Source organism: Nylanderia fulva, unplaced genomic scaffold, assembly GCF_048542155.1.
Source record: "Nylanderia fulva isolate GAGA-0341 unplaced genomic scaffold, ASM4854215v1 Scaffold38, whole genome shotgun sequence".
NCBI classification, from domain to species: Eukaryota; Metazoa; Arthropoda; class Insecta; order Hymenoptera; family Formicidae; genus Nylanderia; species Nylanderia fulva.
The window spans coordinates 1,831,697-1,854,184 of record NW_028190455.1 but is presented as its reverse complement, the minus strand read 5'-3'; the positions used below and the strand labels follow the sequence as shown (position 1 = coordinate 1,854,184).

At 38.1% G+C, this 22,488-nt stretch overlaps 2 protein-coding genes across 3 annotated transcripts in view; one reads left to right on the top strand and one right to left on the bottom strand.

The window, feature by feature from the left end:
- Positions 1–75: 75 nt before the first annotated feature.
- On the bottom strand, positions 76–3,647 carry kel (kelch protein). 2 transcript variants are annotated; one of them, XM_029302894.2, is made up of 10 exons: positions 3,123–3,647; positions 2,744–2,970; positions 2,465–2,611; positions 1,980–2,384; positions 1,646–1,899; positions 1,232–1,459; positions 984–1,156; positions 705–845; positions 362–617; positions 76–280 (listed from the first exon to the last, which is right to left on the bottom strand). In XM_029302894.2, exons 2-10 carry the CDS (start codon positions 2,815–2,817, stop codon positions 90–92), a joined length of 1,869 nt encoding a protein of 622 aa, XP_029158727.1. In that variant the 5' UTR covers positions 2,818–2,970; positions 3,123–3,647; the 3' UTR covers positions 76–89. The 2 variants fall into 2 exon arrangements, with proteins under 2 accessions (XP_029158727.1, XP_029158724.1); XM_029302891.2 differs by having other exon boundaries at positions 2,744–3,647.
- A 279-nt stretch (positions 3,648–3,926) lies between these two features.
- LOC114930972 (dual 3',5'-cyclic-AMP and -GMP phosphodiesterase 11) overlaps positions 3,927–22,488 on the top strand; it is a 33,429-nt gene continuing 14,867 nt past the window's right edge. Inside the window, 3 exon segments of the mRNA XM_029302862.2 lie at positions 3,927–4,463; positions 11,986–12,137; positions 15,040–15,144. Coding sequence (XP_029158695.2) covers positions 12,008–12,137; positions 15,040–15,144 — 235 coding nt within the window. The 5' untranslated portion in view covers positions 3,927–4,463; positions 11,986–12,007.

Here is a 22,488-nt window from a genome sequence, read left to right as displayed (position 1 = left end):
CCGCTGGGCCCGGCTTCCCGTGACGAGTCCGATATCTCGGCACCCGGGTCCGTGTTCTGTTCTGTCGAATGCCCAGCGGATTGTAGACCTCACATTGTCATCGCGGGAGCCATCGGTTTATCGATAATAGCTACACCCGCGTAACTGCGTCCCACTCCCATGCAAGTCGGCAAGGTAGTCCAAGTATCGGTTCTTGGAGAATAAACTTCTACCGATGCTAAACTGGAAGAACCATCGTCTCCACCCACAACGTACAAAAGTCCGTTCAATGCCACGACACCTGTTCATTGTATTTCATTAGATTTGCCATTAAATTGGAGAGGGAGAAAAAAATTGAATATATCCAAAAGCAATCACTTACCGGCGTTACGACGACAAAGAGCCATGTCACTGACGGGAGTCCATTGGTTGGTCTCTGGATTAAATGCTTCTACGCTTTTACGAACCAGTGGACCATCATGACCTCCCACTGCATATAAAATACCATCCAGGACACCGACACCTGCACCGCTACGACGCGCGGACATCTCTGGTACAGGTTTCCATTGATCTTTTTCTGGGTTATAACACTCGACACTGGAGAGACATTGACGAGATTCTCCATCATAGCCACCAACCTATAATCACGAGAAAAATTTGCTCTATATCAAATGTACAACGGAACGAGAGTGCTTTCTAAGCAAGAATACAATGTCTGAACTTACTGCATAAAGCAATCCTTTGACAACTCCCACTCCTACGCTACTGCGCCGCGTTGACATTCGCGCTATCGGTCTCCACTCGCGAGCACGCGGGTCATATACTTCGGCCGAATTCAACCCGGTTGAGCCATCAAAACCACCGACCTACGGCATAAAATATTAATTTTAATTTTAAAAAAAAAAAGAAAAATGTATAACACAAGATAGCGCGTCTTCTAGTCGATGTTTTCTCGATTTTAACTCGCTTCGATAGGGTACAGATAAGAAATATTAACAACGTACAGCGTAAACGCAATTGCCAAGCACTGCTACACCGAGTGTCGATCTCCTCGCTTCCATCTCGGGACAGGGTGACCATTGATCTGCCGCGGCATCGTAAATATCGACCGTTCGTACTCTTAGTGATCCATTAAATCCACCAACGGCATACACACGTCCGCCGAGAACACAAAGCCCTGTAACACAATACAGAATTCTGTGTTACTTTGTAAGAAAAAAAAAGAAAATAATGTGTAAATATATTGGCTTACCAGCCCTACAACGTCGTGTTGGTAATTCCGAAACTTGATACCACTTTTCCTCTTTAAAGTCATAACACTCGACACTTCTAATCGCCTTTGGAGCTTGACCACCGACAACGAGCAATACTTTGGGCAAGCCTCTTGGTTGCCTCGGTTTGGTACGTGGTGTTTTAAACAACGATTTTTGCTCTCCTTTCAATAAATGATATTTTAAGGCTTCAATCAAGAAATCCTTGCCTGCAAAAATAAAAAAAATATATACATACATATATATATATATATATGCATCGTCTTTTTTATTATATATATTAAATATATATATATATATAGTATATATATATATATATATATATATATATGTATATATATACATATGTATATAATTTAATATATTATATATATATATTGTAATAGCAAACTTACATTGTAAATTCGCTTTGAGAAGTGGTTCCTCCTCTACACGTTGTACTAAATATTCTTGAGACAGCAAAGGTAAGCGCACATACTCCATTAACAGAGCTAAATCAGTCTGCCTCTTTTCGAGATCATGGTGCACCCATGAAATGACACATTCAAATACTTTCTCTTCGGAAGGTACCATTAAACGATCGCTACAAATAAGCTTCGCTACTTGATCAGCTGCCAGGGTCAAGAATTCTTCCGCATCAACAACTTCTCTGCAATATTAAGGACATAATTAAGAACATTTCGTTGCAATACATTCTGATTTAATGAATTAAGATTCAAGTAAACTTACGAAAAATGCTGCTCGATGTAGCTATCCGCGTGCGTCAACAGCTCGAGACATCCGTGCAAATCCGCAAATGCTCTTATACCGAGACAATTAGAAGGGTGCAATTGAGCTTGTAAAAAATCGCAACAGGCATCTCGAACGTCTGTCAATTGTAATAAATTCGCAGCAGGAAGAAGCACCTGTACATTATCCTCCGTAACATGAACTTCTGCAGAATAAACATAATCCACCAATAGCTCTAACGCCGAATAATCCACGCCTTGCAACGTTATCCTCTCCTGATCACGTTCCTCGAAACTTGTAAACATGGCATAGAAATAAGGGCTACATGCAGCGAGAACCATTTTGTGCGCAGGAACCTCCATACCACTGTCTGCTACTAAGATGACGTCGCAGAGTAAATTTTTCCTAAAATAATAAAAAATGTTTTTACAAAAGTATATAATATCAAATAATAGTTTAACAAATAAAAAACAGAAGATACATACTTTCTCATCTCATTAATAACATCAAAGGCTCGATTCGTATGATGATGATTCCTATATGGTGGCTTGTCCTTTCCACTCTCACGAGGAATGTGTTTCTGTGAGCTTTCATCTAGAGAATTTTGGCTTGCATAGCGAAGTAACAAGCAGCTGCAATAATAAAAAGACAAATTAAACTTTCCGCAAAGCATTATTGAATAATTTAATATACATTATTTTCTCATATTCCAATATTCAGAGAAAATAATGCATAAGCAAAGAATAAACAAAGAAAAGACTCACCTGCCCTTAGTGTCGGAATTGTCGCCAATATTATTCAAGGCATTAGGTAGTGGATTCTGTCCTGCTGGCTCCATTTTAATCGAGTTTAACTATTTCGATGCTTAAAAAAGACGCGTGTAGTTGGATACACATAAAATTAGCACATGAACGATAAGTTGTGTTTACGGTGACTCCAAAGTGTCGTCAAATTTCACAATCATCAACTGTGCATTATGTTTTGTCACGATCTAAATTCAAAGAGTGAAATTTGAAAACAAAAAGATGATACTGTAGATTTGTTTATCACTTTGATGCGTAATATATATCCTCGTTCGATTCCGAAAGCAAAAATCAGACACTGTTGCTGTCCTGATTTCTCTCTCCTTCTCGAAGCTCTTACCCGGTTGGAACAAGATATGTATGCGTTGTTTTCCTTTACATGTCACTCGTAAGAGTGAGATTTTCTTCCAACTTGATTCTAACGAATTTTGTGTCCTTAGTACAGTGGGACCTTGGATTCGCGTTTTCGTCGGGGCGAAAATACACAAACATAGTATAAGTTTGCTTGATGTCCCCGCCACTTGCGCAACGTGATTTTCGTACTTCGTTCCAGCGGATTTGTGTCCTTATCGCAGCGGGATATTATTATTTGAGCGCACTAACGAAAGAGGGAGAATCGCACGATCTTCGTGAAGCTCTACGCTCTCTATTTTGACAGCACGCCATAACACGCGCGAGTCGCGTGTGTATGCGTGCACACGTATATAAGTACAACTCCGGATCTCCCTATTCTTCGAATCACGATGGAGAGCTCTCGCTATTCTGAACTTTCCCCTCGATTCCTGCTCCGCATGAATGGTGTATGCGCAGAATGAAAATATGTTATCGCGCTCTCCGTCTTTCGCTCGCTTTCTCCCTCTCCACCCAAGTCACGTGACCAACGTCAGGCGCGGGAGCTGTCAGTTTACCGAGAATCAGCTGATCGAGAATAACGAATGGAAAGAATAGAAACGTATACCGTTATATTTTTTCCAGAATTTCCGTTTAACGAAGAGCAAACAGCGAATTTTCTCCACTTCGATAATATAAAAGTTCGATATAAAATTATCGATCGCCTTCGATATCATTCGTCGATCTGAAATCGATCTCTCGCTACCTTCTCCCGTCTGCAGAGGGCGCTTCAGACAAACGCGAATTTTTCAAGCCACGTATCAGCACTCGCGCGAAAGAAGGAGTGTGCGTGCGTCTGTGTCGGGGTACCGTAATAATATTCCAGCGTGCGTCAATGTGTCAGTTATCAGGCGGTGCAGCGAGGTGCAGGCAGAGGCAGTCTGCCGTGGAAGCTGGTGGAAGCGCCACGCCACGACACACGCTTACGCCACGCCACGCTTTTCTTACGCCACGACGCGACGACGCGCCGCGCCGCGCCAAGGACGCGCCGTTCACACGGCTGCCTTCCTCTTCTTCTTCCTCCAGAGTTTTTTCTTCGCGCTCGAGATTCAGCCGCGTAATCGGCGCCAAAATTCCGGCCCGTCACCAACGTCCTCGCGGATAACGTTCGTGTAATATATACGTGTGTATCGCACCGGGGACGCGCGCCAGAAGAGCGAAGAAGAACGGGAGAGAAAAAGAGAGAGAGAGAGACTCGTTGGTATCCCGGCTTCACGGAAGTCGATCGGAATTTCACCGACGAGGGTACAACCTCCTCCGCTATCGCAACGTCGTTTTTGTCTCGTAAAAGGTACGTTCGTACACATTTATTTTAGTTCGTACACATTTATTTTGGTTCGCGACTGGCGAATCTAAATTGGGGGCTATTTTATATTTTTTTTTTTAATCGAAAAAATCATGATCTATATATCACGTGGCACATCACGGTACGACGAGACGCTTCGAGAGACGGGTGGAGGGGGCCGAGGGGAGAAAGAGACGCATCGAGTGTGTATTAATTCGATATGATTTTCCGAGACTTCGATGCGTAAGTATATAAAAGTTTGTCGAGAAAAAAACTGCCGCGCATCTCTCCAAGTGTCACGACGCAGTAAATAAAGCGACGCGTCGCCTTTGACTTTGTACGTGCGCGATGTTATATTTTTATATATATTGCATTTTTATTATTTATATATGCGACGAGAGGTAACTGTATGCTAAGATCTGCGGAAATTTTCCGCGCCTGTAATCTAATTTCCATTCGTTATTATGGATATTACGATGGGATATATGCGTTTCATTCGTGTTTAGAGCCTTCTTTTTTTTTTGGCGCGCAATTTTTGCGCGCGTTTGAATATTCTTTGATATTTTTTCGAAACGAAAGCGTTAAAAATATTTACTTTATTCTCGAGTATGCATACCATATATATATTACGTCGCGACACGCGCTATGATTTCGTAAATATGTCAATCACCTGCAAAAGTACTCCGTACTTGGAGATATAATGTACAGATAGACGATAGCGAGGTTTTTTTCGCATGTAAAGTCAAATCGTGCCCGGGTATATCCGGTACCCTTGAACCGGGAAGGAGAATCTTCTGGTTGTTCCAAGAAAAACGACGACACGTTTTATTACGTCGGAAACAAAGGTGATATATATTTTATTACGTCAGTAAATTGTGAAAAAAAATTAAAAGAAAATGACGTATCCTCTCGTAATTAGCATTTGCAGTCGCGATAATGACAAGATATACAGTGACTATATTCCTTTATTTTTAAGTAGTTGTTCTTTACATTTATTTATTTCTCCAAAACTCAATTTTGGCCTTTATTATTTATTTAGCGTTATATATGTCTGATTTTGTAACATTAATATGAAAATTTGTACGAAAATAATAAAATCTCTTATATCCGGAACCTATTTAAAAAATTAAAGATTTGTTTCAATATAAGTGATTCTTTTTCAAACGATACGCAGATAGAATTTTCTAATCATAATAATATCTAATCAGAATAAATAAATATATCTAATCAGGAAATCATAATAATAGGAACAATATGGTATTGGGAAAATTTTATAAAAGTTTCTCTGATTAATATTTACCACAATAAAAATATTAATATCTACTATATCATATATTAAGATATAAAATGTTTGATTAATTTTACTATGTATATAGTAAAATTTATTACACTGAAAAAAAATTTATTATAATAAATTTGAAGAAATATTTCAATACTGCCTAATAAATCATTTATTCGAAACTAATTGTATTGATTTGATGTGAAAATATAAGAAAATTCTTTTCAAAACAGATAAATATTTATTTGTTTCAAATAAATGTTTTGTTAGGGCCCAGGTAGAAATCTGCCTAAGTCCAGAATACACCCTAGAAATTTACCTTTATTTTACCGAGGAAAAAAATAATCGGAAAAATCTGCAAGGGTTCTAAATTGCCACTAAAGAAATATTTTTAAAGGAATATATGGAGCCCTGATTATTTCCAGACAAAATTTCTACCTGGGTGCAACCTCCGATTTGCCGAGATTAAATATAGGACCTAGGTAAAAAAATCTAGTTTGAAATATCTGTCTAACAATAAGTCCAGAATACACCCTAGAAACTTACCTTTATTTTACCGAGAAAAAATATAATAGGAAAAATCTGCATGGGTTCTAAATTGCCACTAAAGAAATATTTTTAAAGGAATATATGAAGCTCGGATTATTTCCAGACAAAATTTCTACCTGGGCCTAGGTATTATTTTATTATTCTATTCGCATGAAAAACTTTTTTTTGCAAGTCGTTGCACCCAGGTAGAAATTTTGTCTGGAAATAATCAGGGTTCCGTATATTCCTTTAAAAATATTTCTTTAGTGGCAATTTAGAACCCATGCAGATTTTTCCGATTATTTTTTTCCTGGGTAAAATAAAGGTAAATTTCTAGGGTGTATTCTGGACTTAGACAGATATTTCAAAATGTATTTGTTTACCTAAGCTCTGTATTTAATCTCGGCAAATAGAGGCAGATTTCTACCTGGGCAACAGACGACTGTTTTGATTTACACAGAGAGAATTTTCTCCTAAAATTTACTCCGAAAATCATGATAATCGTGAAACAATATAATAGCGGAAGAATTTTATGAGTTTCTCTGATTAATATTTACCACACTATATATTGTATATATTATATATTTTATTTTTATCTTATAAGATATAAAGTGTATGTTCGATTAATTTTACTATATGTATACATAGTAAGATAAAAATAAAAATAAAATATATACAATAAAAAAAATAAAATGCATACAATACATTGTAGTAAATATTAATCAGAAAAATATGTACATAGCAAAATTTATTATATTTATATATTAATATTTTTTATTGTGATAAATATTAATCAGAGAAACATAAAATTTTGAAAAAATGCAATATTGCCCCACGATTACCATTTTCTACTACGATTTTCAGGGTAAATTTCAAGAGTAAAATTTGTGTAATATAGCAAGGGGCTATTACGACAAACATACATATACACACACGATGGGCTAGATATATCGCGATAAAGTATCACAAATATAGGCGTCTCGCAGGCGTTGACGTGAGATATAGGAGAGCCGATTTCTGTTCGATGATGAAACGGACCTCGCGGCGCCGCGAATATCGTTGCAAGTGCAAGGTTGCATGCAACCGTACTTACTGCATCGTACGAGATCCGACTAATTATTTCCTGCCGGTAAACGGTATAACCTCGATTGGCTACACTCGTGTCTCGCTCGTTGTCTCTCGTCCGCATTTCAAAGTCGCGAGATCCCTCTCGAGAAAAAAAAACTCGCGCGATTTAACTACCAAATTTCTTTTCACTCGGGATTCCACACGCGATCGATGGACGAATAATAAAAAGCCATTTATTTAAAACGTAATCCTCCCAAACGGTCCGTCTCTGTCCTCTCTATATATCTTTGTAACAGCATTACAGTTTCCTTTGCTGAAAACGAGATGGATGTATAATCAAATATTGAAATTGGAAAAAAAGAGAGAGAGAAAAATCGCGAAAGCTCAGATGGATGCGAGGTTGAAAAAAAAACTTTTTTTTTCAGTCACACGCTTAATTAAGCGGAATAGGCCGTGCGGGTTTACAAGCGAGGAAACCACTTGCGATTCAAACGCGATAACCTTATCTGCGGGTATTGGACGAAAAAACATATTATCGCCTTTTACCCATTTTTTATCTGCCCCGCGACCTCGGAACATCACATCGCGTGTCTCCGCGCAACAATTTTTTTTTCGCACGCGCGAAATTTTGGACCGCGCCCGGGTCCTTGCGAAAGTCGGACGCGTTTTCGATCGAACAACGAAGACCACCACGTGAGATTTCTAATACGTATCCGGACGTGCCGCGACTGGCTAACGGAAAGTTGACACTCTCGAGTCGACCAAGTTATAGCCCGCGTTCAGTGAAAAAGAAAGCGATGTCTCGCACACAAACGCAAACGACGACTCATTCGATAAACACTATCGCGGCGGTTTCCAGCCTTTTTCAGAAACACCGTGACACACTTTCGAACAGGATAGTATTTTTTTTTTATTTTTTTGTAACTCACCTGTGAAAATGTATATCGCATATAAAATTAATTATACTTTTAAAGGTTCGTCAAAAAGAAATACTTGCTATCAGCTGTATTCGTTTTTATAAAGAAAGAGATGGGGGAGAGAAATATATATATATATAATTTTATAAAAGAGGAAAAATATGCAAAAAGAAATATGATTTACAAAAAGATATTCTTATCTGTCTCTATTATAAAAACGTATTTAGGAAACTTATTGTAAAGTAATATGAATGAAAATGACTAAATATATGTATGTAGTTGCTTTGACGTTTAGTCGACCGACATATACGAGGCGAATCGCGAGCTTTATCGCGTATTTGTTCACGTTGCGTTTCCGTTTTTTTATGACGGAGATAAAAGATTTATGTATACCGGAGCTACAAGAGAGAGATACATATATACGTATTTGTTCCACTTGCCATAGAAAATGATTTCAGGTGAGTCGCGTCACATCTATAAAGAATATCCGAAAAAGCTCGAATGTTCTTTTAACGACGAAGTCTGCGACTTTTGACGTCGGTTCTTTCTTAGCGAGGAAGATTTTATTGCATAATCGCTATCTTTTTAATGTTCTACGTCTTTTCCTACCGTGTGTGTATATATATCTTTTATGTAATTTCATAAAGATTTTAAAATATTTTTTCTATTAAAATTCGAAGTTAAAGATTAAAAAATTTATATATATAACGCGTAAAAAATTCTTTTCTTTCTTTTTGATTTATAATTTAAGAATTATTAGTATTCACTACTCTTTTACACAACGCATTCTCATTAAAGAAAAATCGATTTCAGTTTTTTTTAATATTCTACGTGAGATGGGAATACTTACGACTTACGATAAAAAGATAAACAAAAACTTATGTTACATGATATTTTTGCAAGCTCATTCTGAATCGACTATGCGCGACAAATTTAAATATTCAAGGCTAAAATTGGAATGCATCGAACGGGGCTAAAAGTGTCTTACAATTTAGATAGTATTATCGCGTAAATTCGTCGAAACTAAATAGGAATGACTAAAACGAAAATATTTATCATACTTTTGCGTTTCCTTCTTCCGTTTCTTTTCGTTTCGCGCCGAAATTTTTTGCCTCCGCGACACCGCAAAAAAAAAATACGGATATGATAAGCACGAAATGACGAGTCCCAAAGGAAGGAAATCCTCTTCCTATAGAAATTCTCTTTCTCATGATACACCGAAACGAAGCGAAAGGAGGGCAAAGAGGTTGTTAGCCAACGGTAAAGAACTTTCCGGGCGCCATTGAATTCTATATAACTATACAAAGAACTATCGATCGCTATTATTATGTAAACGGCTAATAATGCGTGTGTATATATATATATATTGTCTATTGTGGCAAATATTAATTAAGAAAAATACAATATATATTGTATACACTGAGAGAATTTTCTCTTAGAATTTACCCTAAAAATCATGGTAATTGTGGAATAATATAATATTGGAAGAATTTTATGAGTTTCTCTAATTAATATTTAGCACAATAAAAAATATTAATATCTACCATAATAAGATATAAAATATGTTCGATTAATTTTACTATATACATAGTAAAATTTACTATGTACATATTAATATTTTTATCGTGGTATAAATATTAATCAGAGAAATTCTTATAAAATTCTTCCAATATTGTATTGTCCTACAATTAACATGATTTTTAGGATAAATTCTAAGAGAAAATTCTCTCCATGTGTATACATATACATATATATTATATATATATATATATATATATATATATATATATATATATGCATTTTCGATTCTATGCAGTTATTATATATAAAATATATGCTCCCACACATCGCGATTTTCCGAACGATCTTATCTTGGAACAACTTCGATGCCAGACATGTCACCAATTACCTCTATGTGTCAATAAGTCAATCATTCCTTAATGATCATATCGAGAACGTCAATATGCGCAATTTCATGAACCTGATATACATAACGTATTCCGTTGTGCGCGCGCGTTTCCAAGTGTCACTTACGTTGCGTAGGTGACGTAGGTTATTTGTCGAAGGAACGATCGATATGATAACGTAAATATGTTGCGAGAGAGCGACGTGCTCGGCTATATATACGTTTCTTCCGTGTACTCGGTATACGTGAAAAATTTATAGAAAAAAAAAAAAAAATTTCTTCGCGAAAAAGAATACATGACGATAATTAATTTCGCTCCGTTTCTAATTAAAGCTCGAAGCTTGATTAAATGCGCCATATATACAGGGTGTCTCAGAACTGGCGGAAAAGTTTTTAATGGCAGATCCCTGGTATCATTTGGAGACGATTTTTCCTTAGTGAAAATGTTGAGGAAGACCATCATTTTTAGCATGTTCCCAATTTTTGTTATTATGTATCTTTATAACTAACAATAAGTCTTAATATTAAAATTCTCTTAAAGCAAACTCTACCTAAAATTAACTGAAGAATGTAGTTCTGTTAATATTTTATTTCCACAAGGCTTAGTTTCCAAAAGAGCCTTTATTTTCAACTGCTTATAATTCGAAAATTATTGATGTTTCGACATTTTCTCTGAGGAAAAATCGTCTCCGAATGATACCAGAAAAAATCTACCATTAAAAACTTTTCCGCCAGTTCTGGGACAACCTGTATATATATATTACTCTTGAGGATATTTCCATTCCTCATACATTATTTCTTGAAAGACGATGCGCAAGAAATACAGTACATATCCCGTTCAAATCTCGCAAATTAGAATCTGACACGCTGATGCGCTCCGGCCTTGAATAAAACGAGTTCTTAGAATACTGCACATGTGATTAATTAAATTAATATCGGATATGCGTGCACGTCGATCGATTCTTGCGTGCATACGTTTCATAAAATATACGATGCAAAATTCAACGGAGGGAGATCTGCGAACGAAAATTGGAGCAAACAGCTTTTCGCCCACGAAGGGCGCTCTCTTCGATTAATCTCGCTTGTTGGTCGTTGAAAAAAAAACCGACAGGCAAGTCTAGAGCGAACAAACGTTGACCAGGCCGATGGAAAAGTAACGAAAGATATCTGTCGAAAAATATACTGATAATGAAATTATGATATCATTGTGAAAGAAGGAGCGTCCTTTGATCGAGCGAACGAGTTGGCAGACTTTTTTTCCCAATACATATATATATATATGATGTATATATATAGTATATACATATATGTGTTTGTTGTGTGCGTTAATCCAAGGACGTTTTATATTAGCTACAATCGCTTTATCGTCCTTTTACGTAATCGAAACGATTAGTCGTCCCAAAGTGACGCCAAAAATAGCGGTTCGAGGGGGTGCGTGACAAAAGAGGAAAAAGGGGGCGCGAGCTCTGGCCATTAAGCCGATGAGATGCGTGGGCGCAGACCGGAAGTTTAATGCACGTATCGGTTGGCGATCGTATTAGTTAACGATCATCGAACAAGCGTCGTAAAAAGACGACGAGGTCTCGGTATATCGACCGTCCAATATAAAACGAATATATGTATATATACATATATATATATATATATATACATATATATATATATATATATATGTATACACACACATATATACTGGTTGTCGTGTGAGGAATCGTGCCGGAGCACGCATATCGTTTTTCCCTCCCCAATCGGAAACGCATATCGAGGGGTCGATTCGCGAACCGGCATCCCTTTCTCGCGATTTCCCTCATTCGGTGGGGTCTTGGTCAGATGACTCGTCCCCTTCCTCGGGATGGCTATCCGCGGAGGACAGTGTCGTTTCCTGGCGAATCGCGACGGCAGAAGAAGACTGTTCTGCTCGTGCACCTGCAGCTGCGCTACCTCATCTAGTCCTGAGATCGAGGAGCAACCGGACGGATTTTGTAAGTTCGAAGAGCGCGATTTGGCAGGGTGTCTAGCGGTCAGGGAAATCTGGAAAACCGGGTATTGGCAGGGTATTTTATAAATCTGGAATTGTCAGGACATTTTACTGTTTATATCTGAATTTTTTCACGTTATTCTATGCATCTGTCTCAATAATTTTTGAAATTTTTTATTAATTAAAAAAAATTATTACATTAATTTTATTTCAAATTTTTATTTAAAATGTTTTATTTAAAAGTTTTGTTGTAATATTAGATACTATTAAATATATTAAAATAATAGTTTATAGTGACACGTTTGTTTTAGATCATCGTGCATAATGCAGATTGTAATTTATTTAAATTTTTGCTTCTTTTTTTAACTTTCGAATTTTTTCATTGTTAACAAAAATATCTCAAAGATTTCATGATTCAACATTTAATTGATTTATCATATAGATATATGCAAATTATATATTCGGAAAAAAATAATACTAAAAAGTCAGGAAAAAAATTAATTTCTAGTCTTCGAAAATTTGAAAAAGTCGGGGAATTTTTTTCATCGAGTCTGCTGGACACCCTGTTTGACAAAAAAAAAAAAAGTCGCGCTCGTTTAAATACGACCTGTTGAGTTGACAGTTGAAATGCACAAGTCGTCTCCTTCCTGTGCTCGTTCATTACGCACTTTGTCTCCTTCCGCCGCCGTTGCTCGTTACTCTTCGCATACGGTAGTCTTGTGACGTTAGCCAAGTTAGTATTCCGAAGCTGTACAAAGTTAGCTGGTCAGAGAAGAGTCTTTTCGCGAGAGACTCGAAGCGAATGTCTCGTCTTTTCCGGGAATATATATATCATTGTGTGCTACTCGGAGCGTACATTGTACATTTTTTGTCCCATTGTGCAAACTAAGTCTCCTCGTCTCGGTATATGCAAATGTCAAACGTACGAGGAATTATCAATTCGTTCGACGAAGAATCATCGCCTGCGCGACACCTGCGAATTCAATGTCGGACGATCATCATCGCGTCGCTTTATCATTCGCGACAGCGAAACCGAATACCGAGCGCAAGCATCGTATTGCTTTCGCGTTGTACTCGTTTCTAATGAGCCATCGATAGTGGCTTCCCTCTTCTTTCTCCTCTCTTCTCTTTCTCTCTCGTCACATTAATGTTCCCGTCTTGATTCAACAGCGCGCTGTGGATCAACGCTTTCGAGATATTGCACCCTATCGCGTTACAAGATGTTTCCCCTTTCCTCCTCGTCTCTCTTTCTTGCTCCCCCCTGCTTAGATGTCTTTAATTCCTGATTAATTGGATAATATGACTACTGTGAAAAGTCATCCGCAAATAAACGCAGTCTAATGTGTATGGTTTTGATCGATGGTATACAACAGTTTATTTCTTTATTTGTGTCTTTTTTGCGTTTTAAAAATAAAACCTTCTCTTCTCTTTTATTGTCAGAGTTTGGCAAAGCATGTTTATAAAGAGAGATAAAAAATATATAAATTTGATTTTTTGTCTTTTTTGTATTTTAAAAATACTCCCTCGTTGCCCTTCTCTCTTCTTTTCTCTCAAAAGAGAGTTTGGCAAAGCACGTGTATAAAAGGAAATATATACATTATTAAAATAATGTATATATAAAAATTTGATTTTATCTTTTTTTGCATTTTAAAAATACTCTCGTTGCTTTCTCTCTCTTTCTCTCTCTCTCTCAGACGAGAGAATTTGACAAAGCACGTGTACACGGAGAGAATTTTCTTTTAGAATTTACCCTGAAAATCATGGTAATCGTGGTACAACATGGTATTGGAAGAATTTTATATAGGAATTTCTTTTATTAATATTTACCTTAATAAAAATATTAATATGTACATAGCATTGATAGAACATATTTCATATTTTAGATATTAATATTTTTTTTTATTTTTTATTGAGCGAATTATAAATCAGAGAAACTCTTATAAACTTCTTCCAATTTTATAGTAAATATTTAATCAGAGAAACTCTTACAAAATTCTTCCAATACCATATTGTCCACGATTACCATATGATTTTCCGGGTAAATTCTAAGAGAAAATTCTCTTTGTGCACAACAAGGGATGAAAAAATATACATACGTATACAAATTTTATTGAATCTTCTTTGCATTTTAAAAAATACTCTCCCTTGCCCTTCTCTCTTCTTCTCTCACAGACGAAAGAGCTTGGCATGCGTACATAAACAGGGTGTCTAGCGGTCAGGGAAATCTGGAAAACAGGTCACTGTCAGGGAATTTTATAAACATGAAATTGTCAGGGAAAAGTCAGGAAATTTTATTATTTATCTGGATTTTTTTTCACATTATTTTACATTTGTCTCAATAATTTGAAATTTTTTGTTCAATAAATATAAATTTTTTCTTGGTTCCCAGGACGCTAATTTTCTGTGTTGTTAAAAATCGATTTATTCACAGCATGTGTTCGTTAATTTATATTTTCATCGTCGTTATTTTATTTCAAATTTTATTTATTTCAATTTATAAAATTATTTTAATGCAGATTGTATGATTGATTTAAATTTTTGTCTTAACTTCCGAATCTTTTCATTGTTGACAAAAATATCTCAATAAGGATTTCATGATTTAATATTTAATTCATTTATCATATAGATATATGCAAGTTATATATTATATTTGGAAAAATTAATACTAAAATGTCAGAGAAAAAATTAATTTCTGGTTTTAGAAAATCTGCAAAAGTCAGGGAATTTTTTTCATATCGAATCTGCTGGACACCCTGATAAAAAATATACATATCACCTTCCCGCGTTGCACTCTCCAAACGAGGGAGTTCGGCGAAGCACGTAAAAAATGTGTGTATATAATTAGAGAAATAAAAGCAAGAAATATATAAAAATTCGGTTTGCCAAAAGAGTTTGTTGCTTTTCAGGTTCGCGGAACGCAGTCAAGCTGGCTGCCTCCGGCGGTAACCCCGCCGCTGCCGTTGCTGCATCCGCGCATCCTCCCGTACTTTGGAGCTCCCGCAGGAAGCACGGTAAGTCCCTTTTATACTTCTTTGACACAGAAACTGCGATCGTCCGATCGACCGATGTCCAGCCGGCCGATGTCGGCTCCTTTCTCGACGCGTCAATGAACACGCGCGCTTATACGTATATCCGACAGTTGGGGCTGGCAGAAGAGTGAGCGTGTGTCCGTGCGAGTGTAAATAAAACGCGAGAATAAAATTGAATTGGAATTCCGAACAAAAGGCAGAGTCGTTAAGCGGCCTCCAGCGCGGCCGCCGTTTCACCTTCACCGCGAAGTCATATTGGATTATAATGTCAAAAGCGAGGAATCCCGCGTGAGCTTTTTTTTCGCGTCATATGCGTCGAAAAATAAATTAGCTTCTTTTGTTACCCCACTCTCCAAAAAATCCGCATTCGATATTAGATTGATGAAACTCTCTGGCCTTCGTGGATGAACAGACGACCTTAAATTTTCGATCAAAATAGGATCGAGTTTTATAATAAAATAAATCATCGCGAATGACGTTTGTCTATTTCTTCTTGCTATAGAATCTCGCTGTATTTAAAAGGAGATAAAAACCTGCCAGTTGTACAGAGTGTCTGACATAAAGTGTCACACCAGCAAAATGTCGAGGGAGGCCGTCATTTTTTGCATATTCCCAATTTTTGTCATTACGTATTTTTATAACTAAACCTTAAATTAAAATTTTAGTAAAGTAAACTCTACTTGAAATTAATTGGAAAATGTGCATGGTTTTGTCAATATTTTATTTCCACAAGGCTTAGTTTGCGAAGAACTCTTTATTTTCAATCGCTTATAACTCGAAAATTATTGGTGCAGCCTCAATATTTGTGCTAAGGAAAAATAGTCTCCAAATAACAAGATGTACTTGTATATTTTCGACGTGACACCTTATGTCAGACACTCTGGATATGACGTTATACGGACACGCGCGTATGAACGTGAATCATGAAATTAGCCCGGAGGTCAATTTCAGTGCGACAAGCTAATTCGATACGGAGTCGCATGCTCGTTTGACCCAGACTCATTGACCCGGCACGTCTAATCCTGAATCTTCAGCTTTCTCTCTCTGTCTCTCTCTTTGTCTTTCTCCCCTTTTCTCCTTAATGAACGGCGTCCTAACAGTAGCGCTTTACGCGAGGTTCCTCGCTCTATTTACGCCTCTGACAAATCTCTGCTTTGTCTTAATAGTCTTTGTACCGCGTTAATTTTATTAGACGTCTCGAAATAGCCCCTGCTTCGAATTAAAAGAGCTTCTTTCGACCCATTCCACCTCATTATTTCTCATGGTTGGCAGCTGGCTGCGTCTTTACGCAGCGCGGAAACGAACTACGCGAACGGATACGTCAATTAGGATGCTGCTAATTTACGAAGGTTACGGCTTTCCGCTCTCGAATGTCGGAGCCTGACACGTCTCGGGCGGAACACACGATTGAGGAAAGAATGAAAGAATCTAGCGTGAAAAGATTGTTTTTCTGCAGTCAGGTGACAGATAGGGTACGACCAGCGTGACGGATTATCATAAGAATCAAGTTGCAGCGTGTCAATTCCGAAAGAAGCACGAACTCGGCGAGGATTAGTCAAAGTTATGATAATGTCAACAATATGTGCACGATATCGCGTTAAAGAGATCGACGTATATAATTTCCAAAACTTGGCGATGTAAAGTTCTCTTTTGTGCAAAGAAAAATGCATGTCGAAATTTCTATGAATACATTATTATATTGTAATAAGTATGAAAGAGAAGAATAAAAAAGAAGAGAAAAAAAGGTATATACAAAGAGGTATACATATAAAGATACTTGCGTCAAGATAATAATCGCGGAAGAATGTTACATATTTTCGCGGTAGAATCTATAGAGTCTAGAATTTGCTTTTCGTTTAATTCAGCCGTCATTCAGCTGAAATCATTCCGGAGAAACGGATTCGGACGATATAAAAGCGGCGGGAAAAATTGGGGACGCGATGACTGATTCCTCAGGGTGTCTTAGCGGCCAAGGAAATCTGGAAAACCGGTCACTGTCAGGGAATTTTATAAATCTGGAGTTGTCAGGTAAAAGTCAGGAAATTTTACTATTTATCTAGATTTTTCACATTATTCTACATTGGTTTTAATAATTTGAAATTTTTTATTAAATAAATATAAACTTTTCCTTGATTCTCAGCACGCTAATTTTCTATGTTGTTAAAAATCGATTCATCTACAGCGTGTTCGTTAATTCATATCTTCATCATCGTGTTATTTTACAAAAATATCTCAAAGATTTCATGATTTAACAATTAATTGATTTATCATATAGATATATGCAAATGATATATATTTGAAAAAAATAATACTAAAAAGTCTAGCAAAAAATTAATTTCTGCTCTTGGAAAATCTGAAAAAGTCAGGGAATTTTTTCATTGAGTCTGCTGGACACCCTGTTCCTTGACGAAGTTCCATCCTCCGCGGTTGGAGAGAGAGTTCGCGCGACCGTTGCTCTCTCGCGATAGGCGAGAAGACCGTCGTGTCATCCGTGAAGAGAAATCCGTCTGTTTCGCGAGTCTGTGCGGCAGCCGCACAGCTGCGGTTCCGTTATAAAGCTGTGCTCCTCACTGGAGCAACAACGAGCAACTTTTCGTCGCTAAATGTCAAATAGTTCAGTATATTAGTCAAATATTTCAAAATAGTTCGATATGTGTTAATTTGACAACATTCTGTCCATATCGTTCCTTTGTGACTTGTTAACGCGTTCAACTAAATTACCATTTTGTTAATTGAACGTATATTAATATTTAAGCCACATATACGTTTCGTTAGATTGAATAAATTATATTTAATTTAAATATTTTTACACGTTTTTAATTAACAAAATAATATTTAGTTGAAAGGTTTAGTCAAGTTAACAATTTATTTTCAGTATGGCAATAGAAAGGAACTTTAAAGCTATGTCCTAGTAATTTTTTGTTGCTATATTTCAAAATAGTTCTTCAACATTTTGTTCATATTAAAGCAACATATTACAGGAACATTTGAGTTTTGTTCCTATTCCTCTTTTAACCGCGATTGTGTCACTGAAAATTAAAGGTCCACACTGAAGGAACATTTGTTCCGATTCTCTCAAAGTTTTTTAAAGTTCTTTATACCTTTAAAGTTCCTTAACTTGCATTATTAGTAACAGAAACAGTAAGAAACTTAAAGAAACTTTCAACAGCTAGCAACTTTTTGAACATGCAACATCAACAAAAAGTTGCTCGTTGTTGCTCCAGCGAGGACGTAGCTTAAAAAACGTCTCTTATCAATGAGGATTAGAGGTAAACGTAATCATAAAAATTAAAAAAAACAACGGTATAGAGTGGGTGTGTATAAATCTTGGTAAATTCGAAAGAATTCTCTCTTCTCTCACCTCGACGTCCTCAACTCTCTGATGCTGACGCGCTAAACTCTCCGCTCTCTGCTCGAGTCTTATCTCGATATATATACCGATGCGATACCACGAACGCTACCTCATCAGTTGCATAATTCGACGCGACACGGCGCGTCGTGTATGTAGGTATGTATGTACATACGTGCATCGGCGCTCACGCGTGCTCACGCGTGCTTATCGCACGCAAGTTTACGAAGAGAGAGAGGGTACACGTCTCTTCTAGTCTCGCTGTCTCTCGAGACAGAGCGGTTTAAGGCTGATCTTTTTTTTTCTCCACCTCAGACGTGCGAGCAGCAAGCAATTTACAAGTTTTTTTTTCCAAGTCTCTCTTTTGATCGTTCACGCGTGTGTCGCGGGGAAAAAAAAACCTGATTTATTACGACGCCTCTGGCGTAAGAAGGAGATTTATACAATTTTTCGCTTCGACCTCGTAATCCAATATGGCTGCGATGAGCGATGAGGAGTCTTAAGAGGAGAAAAATGAAATGCAGTCATAACGAACGCGATTATCCGAAAACGTCGTAGTCTTAGATAAATCTATCCTCATCTATCCTGCCTTTCGAATAGAACGAAGAAACGGGAGAGAAAGAGAGACGTTGCTACACGATGAGGTCTTGGCTCTGGTATGGACGCTTCTTTTAGTCCTCTCTCTCTCTCTCTCTGGTTCTTTCCCGTTCTCCACCTTCTTTCCCCACCTCCTATCTCTGGTGACGCGTGCACGGATACACGCATTCGTACACGCGCGTACTTATCGCACGAATGTGACGATGCAAGCGTATTATGTACAATGGAGAGCGGAGATAAAAAAGAGTATTTATCTCTCGCACACTATACAGCCGATCGACTAAACTTTTTTTTTCCACGAATACTCCGCGACTCCGTGCGTTGTATCTCGTCAACGATGATTTCGGTTCGTCACATTTCGGTGTCACATGTTATGCACACGCGATGCGGTTCGTGTTTCTCCGCTATATAGATATAGAAGTCTCTGAAACATCTCGGGGTCCTCTCTGATTACGGTCGATAATTTGATTTGCCCTGAAAATACCGTACGGTGTGCAGTGAGCGCAGTGTTAATCGGAATTAGAAACTTTGTCTCCTTCCCTCTTTGCCCTCATGCTCTCCCTCTTCCCTCTTTTATATCTGTCTCTCTCTCTCTCTCTCTTCCCCCTCTTACGGTTCGGAGCGTCACATCGCGCCGCAACTCGACTGAACTCGACTCGACTCCACTCGATCGTGCTCGTAACAGTCGCGACTAAACTTGCGTGCAGCTCGCCACGTGCGTGCTCGATGCACCAGCCGAGTGTCTCCTAACTCGCGAAGCGGCCAACTTCCCGAAAAACTTCGCGCAATAATGTGACTTTTTTTTTTTTTTTAAAAAAAGCAATATTAGTGCGTAGATGAAAAAACGCGGCAAATATATATTCGAATTTCAAAATATCGAGGTCCACGATATATTCGAAAGGAAAAAAAAAGAGAATTAGTGCAGTTCCGGAATATCTCTCACGATATATACACCCATCCTCGAATAAACGGGCCTTTCATCGTGGAATCTTATATACGCGGTTACTCATTTTACAGCGGTGTGTGCTTTTTTTTCACGCGTTTCACGAGCCGACTTCTTCCGTCTACTATTCTCGAGAATCGTCCTTAAAGGTGGATGGACTGTAATAACGGATTGAAGTTGTTCGTTTCCCCCCGTCTTCGAGTAAACTCGCGTATACATATATTTTATATATATATATCAGGCGCGCGATAAGATGTGAGCAGGGCGGCTTCTTGCAATCGAGCAATTTCTCCGAGAACAAGCAAATTCTTCGAGTGCACATATAATACATATATCGAGAATCGTTTCCTCGCTGCAGTCTCACGCTTTAAAGTTCTCAACATCCGCAGCAGTATAGTGGTCGAGTGCCACGTGGGTGTTATCGGGCTAGAAGTCGCTCCGATAGAATTCGCACGTAGGGAGCGATTATATGCGAACGAGTTCATTCATCGTACGGATTCCAGCTCGTCGGAAGTGACGACGACTTCCTCGCTGCCTGCTGGTGGCAGTGGTAGAGTGCCAGTGGTAGAGTGACACTAGTGTTTGTGCGCTCGCGCACACGCGCACTCGCGAGAACTCGCGCGCGAGTGCACGCGCGGCTGACCTAGAGGAAGCGAAAGGAGAAGAAAGAGAGGATGTCGACTCGCCGCCGAGCGACCGCGACCGCGTCGTGCGGCGAGATGCAGCGTCCTGTTGTCGGTCGACGGTCAGTGGCTCTTTGAAGGTTTCGTCTTATCGACGATGGACAGGATCGTTCGAGCGGATGAGAGCTCGGGAGAGATCGCGCCTTCTTATTGTGTCCTTGTTGTTGATCCCCGACGACGCGATAGCCAGCACGATTATGCAGCTGAAGAAAGCGATGCTTAAGATATTCGATCAATGTAAGTTTTGTTATTCATCTTCGGAAGCTTCTACGCGCTCTCTGCGCGCTAATAATAATTATTTCCTTTCGCGTCATCGCTAACGGACCTCTCTCTCGTTCTTTCTCTGTTCACCTACAACTGTCGCGCTAATCTCCCCGCATGTTCAAAATTAGCTTGTAAGTCACCACCGAAGCTCGCGTGAAACTGCAGGTTCAATTCGATGCGTGTGTGCATGTTTTCTTGTCCATCTGTATGCGCAACGATGCGATGAGACGTGCGTGCATTACGCGGCAACGTGATTCCGTCGTGCGCAGCATGGGCCCCCATTAAAGGCCCCTAGATCGTAATAGCGTAATAGCGTAGGGCGGATTAAATTGTAAGACATTGGCGAAAATTTTATAACCTTCGTCCGTATAAGACAACTTGACGTATGTGCATAAAACTATGTCCTCACTAGTGCAACAACGAGTATTTTATTGCTTATTGTCGCCAAATGTTTCAAAATAGTTCGACATATATGTGAACTCGCGACAACATTTTGTCCATACTGATGAAGCACATATGGACGTCCGTAGAATTAATTCTTTTTATTCTTTCTTCATTTTTTTATCTGCTTGTTTTATTTTCATTTTTATGGTAAATGTGGAAATAAATTTTAGTGTTTTTTCAAAACCCCAAATGCCCTTTGAAATTGAAGAAAATTTGTTCCTTTGCGATTTGTTAATTTTCTTAAAGTTTTTTCTAAAGTTCCTTAATTTCTGTCGCCGGCAACAGAAACAGGAAGAAACTTTAAGAAAATTTCGACAACTAGCAACTTTTTTAAGACACATGAAACGTGAACACAAAATTGCTGCAGAAAGGACGCAGTTTAACGTTATACATCCGGAAGAGATGTCGTTTCTTGAATGCAACAACTCGTTAACCTTCGCGTCGCGAAACGTCAAACGGTGACACGTGCTCGAGGCTAATGGAAATCCATATTTTTCGAGAAAATAATTTTTTTATAACCTTACACCGAAAAAATAAATACTTTCTACATATATTATATTGGTGCACACATCGATTCGTAATGTGTACATATCTGAAATTGAGCGGCTGTTTTCGTCTCTCGTTATCACCCTCGACTATCCGACGATATATGATATATCTCTTTAACGTAAACTACTAAGCTACTACGTAATAATATGCGTTAGTTCGCGGAGAAAAAAGATATTTATTTAAAGAGACGGCGTAAAAAAGTTGGAATAAAGTGAGGCGAAAAGTTCAACATTTTTCTTTCTCTCCTTCTTCTCTGATTAAATAGATAGACACGCTTGAATTAAAGAGCCAGACTCATCGTGATACGCTGCTGATTTTTCATCTCGCTCGATGCTAGTGCCACGATAAGATTTACAGTTAACGATAAGCGCCTTATCTCAGGCGCGAGAGAGCTGCGTAACCTTTGAATTTAAAGTGGAATTTCCATTGCACGAGATACGCACAATTTTGCGTTCCGATCCGATCTGATACCGCGATTTATCGGCGAGAGGGACTAT

Bases quoted from the DNA above. Each gene is read 5' to 3' on its own strand.
- kel (XM_029302891.2), bottom strand. From the start codon at position 2,817: ATGGAGCCAGCAGGACAGAATCCACTACCTAATGCCTTGAATAATATT. The intron at 846-983 runs GTACGTTGTTAA...TTTATGCCGTAG, and splicing joins TTGGCAATTGCGTTTACGCT to GTCGGTGGTTTTGATGGCTC. The intron at 281-361 runs GTAAGTGATTGC...TACAATGAACAG, and splicing joins TCTTTGTCGTCGTAACGCCG to GTGTCGTGGCATTGAACGGA.